This window comes from Psammomys obesus, unplaced genomic scaffold (genome assembly GCF_907164565.1).
Source record: "Psammomys obesus unplaced genomic scaffold, mPsaObe1.curated_primary_1811, whole genome shotgun sequence".
Classification (NCBI taxonomy): domain Eukaryota; kingdom Metazoa; phylum Chordata; class Mammalia; order Rodentia; family Muridae; genus Psammomys; species Psammomys obesus.
This window is the reverse complement of record NW_026591619.1, coordinates 1-7334: the sequence shown is the minus strand read 5'-3', so window position 1 is coordinate 7334 and position 7334 is coordinate 1. Positions and strand designations below refer to the sequence as shown.

Sequence of the window (7334 nt, the reverse complement as noted above, 5' to 3'; positions counted from 1 at the left end):
GGGAGACCCCGCTTCCCAAGAATCAGCGAGACCAGCCTTCGGATGCAAGCCGCAAGAGGTTTATTTCGATACACGGATACCCGGGGCGACAAAGCCTTTCGGAAGACCTGCGCGCCCCTCGGTTGGGGTAACGGGTTTTTATAGGGCTTGGGAGCAAGAAGCACATTTACAGAAGCGAGAAGCGTAGTTACGGGGATCTGATTGGGGGATTTGAACAAAGCCATAGTTAGGTTACGTATTTGGAGCAGGGAAGGCGGGAAAGCAGATGTGGGCTAAGTCACGTAGCCGGTTCAGAGAAGGCGGGAAAGACTCCCGGTTCTTATCTTGGGTGTCCCGATTGTTTCAGGCGCCCAACCGCAGATACCCTGTGGTTGGACACCTGTCCTGCCCTGCCTCTGACCCTGTATTGCTTGTAAAATAGTGTTGCCAGCATTATGCTAGGGCTTTTTATTTTTCCATTCCCCCATTTCTCTTTTAGCCTAGAATGGAATCCTTCATTCTATGGGTCTAGTGAGTCAATCTCCGTCTCTAACTGCTTGAGTTGATGGTACTGCTGGGTTAGCACTAACGTCTGTATGACGGAGAGCCGGTCCTTTATAAACTGAACTAGCCGATTTAGGACACAAGGCCCAACTAGTAGAATCAGGAGAATTATGATTAGGGGACCCATAATGGAGGAGATCAGGGTGGTAATCCAGGGGGACCGACTAAACCATCTCTCGTACCAGCTTTGTCCTGACTCAAAGAATTGCTGTCTCTGTCTGAGTCTTTCTCTGAGTTTAGCCATGTTATCCCTTACCAATCTAGTATGGTCAGCATAAAAGCAGCATTTTTTCTTTAAAGTTGCACATAGTCTTCCTTCTTGTAAGAAGAGGATATCTAGCCCCCTTCTATTCTGCAAGACTACTTCTGAAAGGGAGGTCAAGGATTTTTCCAGAGCACTGACTGATTCTTCTAACGCTTGCAAGTCGGTATGCATGGCCTGTTGTAGTTGTTGGAACTGAGTAGTTTCTATCAGGGCAGCAGAACCAGTCCCTATTCCTGCTGTGATACCCCCGACTGTGAGTCCCCCTAGTATTAAGGCCAAAGTCAAAGATACAGGCTCCCTAGAATACCGGGTGATCCCCTCAAAATGTTTGTAGACGTATTTAGGTTTATGGTAGACAACTTTAGGCCAGAGCTCAATGAGGACACAAAAGTCAGAGTTCTGGTTGAGAATTAGTGCAGATACGCAGGGTGCTAAGCCAGAGCTGTAAGCCCAATAGGTCCCATTGGGGCCCGTTAGGTAATAGGAGCCCGGGTGGATCCTGGAGGTTGAGTTGCAAATTTTTTGGTGGGTTTTGGGGACTGACCCGATACAGGTTCCCCGGCCAGACACTTCAGATAGTTAGCCTATGTTGGGTGGTCGAAGTACAATATGTTGGGGGTGTGGTGTAATTTACAAAGTTCCCCGTTATTGCAACCCCTTCGTAGTAAGGGGGAGTTGGGACCAGGCATAGCCAGCATTCTCGGGTTTTGCTAGGATCAGTATAATTAAGCGTCTGGAAGGCTCCCTGTATTAGACCAAACAGTCTATCACCTGTACTCGATCGGAGAAATCGTGGTGTGGGAATGCCTAGACTGGCTGGGCCCGGAGTTTTGTTAGGGGGCATGGTTGTAGGCGGAATGGGTAATTTTTTAGGTTGGGAGGAGGGGACTCTTAAGTTTGGTAACACCGAGTTAGGCCGGACAGGCACCTTGGGTTTATCAAGAGTCAGCTGGAGGCGCATTATTTCTCCTACGCGGCCTGTTTTCCAGAGGCGCAACCCGAATTCTTTTCCACGCAACCATCTCTCTTTATACTTTTTGCCCTTATCGGTAAAGGTAAGGATGAGCTGATTACAGGGTTTGGGTACAGGACGGGGGTCATCAACATTGAGTGCATACCCACATCTATCATACTTGGGGTCCCTGGTGAGCTGGAGGAGTCCGATTGAGGTTGGTAGCCAGCTGGTGGCGAAGTCCTCACATCCCCACGCGGCGCAATATAAGTCGTTCCTAGTTCCACAATTCTGTAGTCGCCAGGGGCTACTCCCCGGGGAAGGGCACATGTAGAAATGTGTTTTTTGGTCGTCTACGATGTGCCTGGCGTAGGACCTGGGTGGCATGGCCTGAGCTAGATCAAAACTTAGTTCAGGGAACCAAGTGTACGGGGGAGCTATTTTGGAAGTTTTGTTAAGAAGGACACCAAATCCATCTAGCAGGACCCAAGTCGAATTTATAGGGATGTGGGGACTGGAGTGTGACAGAGTGAACAGGAAGAGAAAGAATATCAAACCCGGGTGAGTCTTATCTTTAGTGGATTTTGGGTGCGACGGAGTTTCCATGAGGAGGCTGGAGTCTGATCTTGTTCTGCGTCGTGATGGGCCGCCTTGACATGGGAGGCGTGTACCCACGCTGTGATACCGTCGACCTTGAGCGCCGTCGGGGTTGTTAGCAATACAGTATAGGGTCCTTTCCAGCGGGGTTTCAAGTTTCTGGTTTGATGTCGACGGACCCAAACTGTGTCTCCAATCTGGAACGGATGTGGCACCACCGGTCGGTTCAGTTGTTCCTGGTATGCAGCTGGCAATGGGTTCCCAGACTTCTTTCTGGACAATCTGTAGTGCCTGCAAATGGGCTTTTAGAGAGGGGCTATCAGCAAATGAAGCTATATAGGGATCAAAGAAGTTAACGATCGGTGGTGGGGCTCCATACAGGATCTCGAAAGGAGTGAGTCCATGGGGGCCCGGGGTGTTCCGGGCCCGATATAGGGCCAGTGGGAGGAGGACCACCCAGTCTCTAGAGCCAGTTGCCAGCGTTAATTTGGATAAGGTCTCCTTGATAGTTCTATTCATTCGTTCTACCTGCCCTGAGCTCTGGGGACGGTATGCACAATGTAATTTCCAATTGATCCCCAATAGTTTGGCCACTAACTGACTTACCTGGGAGACGAAGGCAGGGCCATTGTCAGAGCCCAACGCCTGGGGCATGTCATACCTGGGGAAGATTTCTTTCAGAAGCTTTTTGGCGACTACTTTGGCAGTTTCATGTTTGGTGGGGTAGGCTTCTACCCATCCCGAGAAGGTGTCCACAAATACCAGCAAGAACCGATATCCATATAGTCCAGGTTTTACCTCTGTGAAGTCAATCTCCCAGTGGGTGCCGGGGCAATGTCCCCGGATCCTGGTCCCTGGGCCTATCCTATGGCGTCCTGCATTTACTTGGGCGCATGCTGTGCACTCTTTAGCCACTTGTTGTAGAATTTTATCCCTCCCCAGCAAATAGTGGGAGCTTTCCTCCCTTTCTAGGAGGGTTTTCATTTTTCTGGAGCTAAGGTGAGTCAGTCTGTGGAGGTATTTAATCAAGTTACGAGTCTGTTGTAGGGGCCACACAGGTTTTTCTTTGAAAGTCCAGAGTCTTAGCATGGGATTGTAAGTGGCCCCCATTTCTTTTAGGAGGTCTCGATCTTCTTCACTATAGTGGAAGGGAGGTTCCTGAATGGAGGGGACCTCTGCCTCGGCCGGCTCTATAGCCAGGAGCTGGGAGGTATCTGAGCTTTCTTGTCTCGCCGCTTCTCGGGCAGTTGTGTCCGCCAAGCGGTTGCCCCTGGCTTCTCGGCTGTCTCCCTTTTGGTGGCCGGGGCAATGGATGATACTCAGTTTTGAGGGTAAAAACAAAGCCTTAAGCAGGGCCAATATTTTAGCTTTATTTTTGATCTGCTTTCTTTCCGAGGTAAGCAACCCTCTTCTCCGATATATTTCCCCATGGATGTGAGCAGTGGCAAAGGCATAGCGGCTATCGGTATAAACATTGAGCTTCTTACCTTCTGCCATCCGGAGGGCCTGAGTTAGGGCGACGAGCTCAGCCCGCTGTGCCGAAGTGCCAGGTGGTAGGGCCTCAGCCCAAATTACCTCAGTCTCAGTGGTGACTGCGGCCCCCGCTCTCCGCTCTCCGTTGTCCAGAAAGCTGCTCCCGTCGGTGTACCAGGTGAAATCGGCGTCGGGGAGGGGCTGGTCGGTCAGGTCGGGTCGGGTACCATGTACTTCTGCAAGTATCTGGAGGCAGTCATGAGTTTCTGGACCCTCCGGTAGGGGAAGCAGTGATGCCGGGTTGAGAGCTACTATAGGGCCAAAGTATACTCGATCAGTGTCCAGTAGTAGGGCCTGGTAGTGGGTCATGCGGGCATTGGAAAGCCATCGGCCCGGAGGTTGTTTGACCAGGGCTTCCACTGCATGAGGGGCCAAAATTGTTATTGGCTGTCCCATAGTCAGCTTGCCAGAGTCTTTAATCAAGAGGGCAATTGCTGCCACCATCCTCAGGCAGGGTGGCCATCCCGAGGCTACCGGGTCAAGTTTCTTGGACAGGTAGGCTATCGGACGCCTCCATGGTCCCAGTTTTTGAGCCAGGACTCCTTTAGCATATCCCTGTTTTTCGTCTACAAACAGCTCAAAGGGCTTGTTTAAGTCCGGAAGCCCCAACGTGGGGGAGGTTAGCAGGGCCTCTTTTATGGCTGTATAGGCTCTCTGTTGCTCATCTCCCCACGTAAAGAGAGTCCCTTGCTTGGTGAGTGGGTAAAGTGGCGCAGCCATTTCTGCGAACCCTGGAATCCAGAGGCGACAGAACCCCGCCGTACCCAGGAACTCTCTTAGTTGTTTCGGGCTTTTGGGCACTGGAATTTTTAGGATTGTCTGTTTCCGCGCCTCTGTCAACCATCTTTGTCCATCTCTGATTTGGTAACCCAGGTATGTAACCCGCCTCTGGCATAATTGGGCCTTTTTGGCTGAGGCCCGGTATCCTAGAGTTCCTAAAGTCCTCAAGAGGGCCTTTGTTCCCTCTAGACATTTTTCCTCAGTTTCCGCAGCCAGGAGGAGGTCATCAACATATTGGAGCAAGATTAAAGCAGGGTAGTGAACTCTAAAATTGGCCAGGTCCCGGTGCAATGCCTCGTCAAATAAGGTGGGGCTGTTTTTGAACCCCTGTGGGAGTCTAGTCCAAGTGAGCTGACCCGATACTCCCAATTCTGGGTCCTTTCACTCGAAGGCAAAGATAGGCTGACTCTGAGGGTGGAGCCTCAAGCAGAAGAATGCATCCTTAAGGTCTAATACCGTATACCAGGTGTACGTCGGAGGAAGCCCAGTCAACAAATTGTACGGGTTAGGTACTGTAGGGTGTATATCCTCTACCCTTTTATTGACTTCTCTCAAGTCCTGCACTGGGTGGTAGTCTCCTGTCCCTGGCTTTTTGACCGGAAGGAGAGGCGTATTCCAGGGGGATTGACAAGGCACCAGGATGCCCTGATTTAAAAGCCTCCGAATGTGGGGCCTAATTCCTTGGTAAGCTTCATGTGACATCGGGTATTGCTTAATGGAAATAGGAGTTGCCGATGCCTTTAGAGTGATTACCAGGGGCGGTTGGTGGGTTGCGAGACCCACTCCCCCTGTTTCCGCCCAGGTTAAAGGGAATTTTTCTAACCAAACAGTTATTTCTTGCGGCCGAGGCCTTTCAGATTCGTGAAGCCGGTATTCGTCCTCCAGATCTATGGTTAACACATGTAAAGGCTGTCCCTGAGGCCCAGTAATGTGGGCCTTAGTCCCTTCAAAGTGGATTTGTGCCCTGAGTTTCATTAATAGATCTCTCCCCAACAGAGGATAAGGGCAATCAGGAACGAGTAAAAAAGAGTGAGTCACCTTACCGGTGGCGAGTTGTACTCTTCTTTTAGTTGTCCAACGGTATCTTTTCCCTCCGGTGGCTCCTTGAACCCACGCCGATTTGTCAGTCAGGGGTCCCGGTGTGGTAGTGAGCACCGAATGTTGGGCTCCGGTGTCCACCAGGAAGGTGACGGGTTGCCCCCCCACATTAAGGGTTATCCTGGGTTCAGGGGGAGGCTCCTGACCCCGACTCCCCTAATCCTCCAGGTTTAGCAGGGTGGCCTGGGGCTTAGGCCTCCGTGGCCCTTTTGGTCTTTTTGGGCAGTCTCGAATCCAGTGCCCTTTTCCCTTGCAGTAGGCGCATTGATCTCTGTCTATCCGAGGACCCCTCCAGTCTCCCAGGTCCTGTCTATTCTGCCTCTGCCCTGTCACTACAGTGGCCAGCAATTTGCTAAATTCCCTATTTCTCTTGCGGTCTCTAACGTTTTCTCTCTCCTCTGCCTCTCTTTTTAACCTTTCGTCTCTCTCTTCTTGAGTCTCTCTCTTGTTGAAAATCCGCTCCGCTTCCTTTAGCAAATCCTGGATCGTACTTTCCCTTAAGTTTTCGAGCCTCTCTAATTTTTTTCAGATATCCGGGGCAGACTGCCAGATGAAGGACATGGCCATATTGGTAGCCTGGTTAGGGTCCTCCGGATCATAGGGGGTGTACATACGATAGGCTTCCTTTAGTCGTTCGAGGAAGGCGGAGGGAGACTCCTCTGACCCTTGGGTCACTAACTTAACCTGAGCCAAATTAGTGGGGCGCTTTGCTGCCCCATGGAGACCCGCTATCAGCAACTGGCGATAGAGAGGTAAGTGATTCCTACCGTCCTCCGTGGCGAAGTCCCATTCAGGTCGCTCCAAGGGGAAGGCATCGTTGATCTCGTTTGGCAACTGAGTAGGCTGCCCGTTAGCCCCCGGGACGTTCTTACGGGCTTCCAAAAGGACTCGTTGCTTTTCCTCGGTGGTCAGGAGGGCCTGTAACAGCTGCTGACAATCGTCCCAGGTGGGCTGGTGGGTTACTAAAATGGACTCGATTAAAGCGGTGAGTCTAGAAGGGTCCCTAGAGAAAGGGGGGTTATTATTTTTCCAGTTATATAGATCCGAAGCGGAAAAAGGCCAGTATTGGAGCTGGCCGTTAGGCCCCACTCATAATGGGAGAGCCTGAGATGTGGAATCCGGAGGGGCCTCTCGGCGCCCTCTCAATCGCCCTGCTACCGGGGAAGGAGCTGGTTCCTCCTGAGGTCCGGCCGCGGCGGCTTCTCCCGGCTCTTGGTCGGGGTCTGGGTCCCTGTAGGGGGGAGGTTCTTCAGTCAGCAGATCCAACAAGGAGCCGTCGTCTGCTGGCAGTACCGGGGTCGTCGGCGTCTTTTTGCCCCCCGGATTACGTCCTTGGGCCTGCTTTGTTACAGCTGGATAGAGGGCAGACTTAGAGGGTGTGGGGACCAACGGAGGAGGTAGGGCAGGGGCAGAGGGAATTGCAGGGGGAGCAGCAGGGGGGCTGGGAGTGACAAACGGCTTGACCCATGAGGGTGGTTCCCGGGCCAGGGCTTCCCAAGTAACAATGTAGGGTATCTGGTCCGGGTGGCCGTGCGGCCCTGAATCCATGACTTTCGCCTTAACCTG

The 7334-nt window shown here is 52.0% G+C and overlaps 1 protein-coding gene across 1 annotated transcript; it reads right to left on the bottom strand.

Moving 5' to 3' along the window:
- Nucleotides 1–2963: 2963 nt before the first annotated feature.
- LOC129680052 (uncharacterized) lies at nt 2964–7316 on the bottom strand (the record flags this gene model as incomplete). The annotated part of the gene is given in 2 exon segments (XM_055611540.1): nt 2964–6839; nt 6927–7316. Coding segments are annotated over 2 exon segments (4266 nt in total), but the record flags the coding sequence as incomplete, so codon positions are not given.
- Nucleotides 7317–7334: the final 18 nt, after the last annotated feature.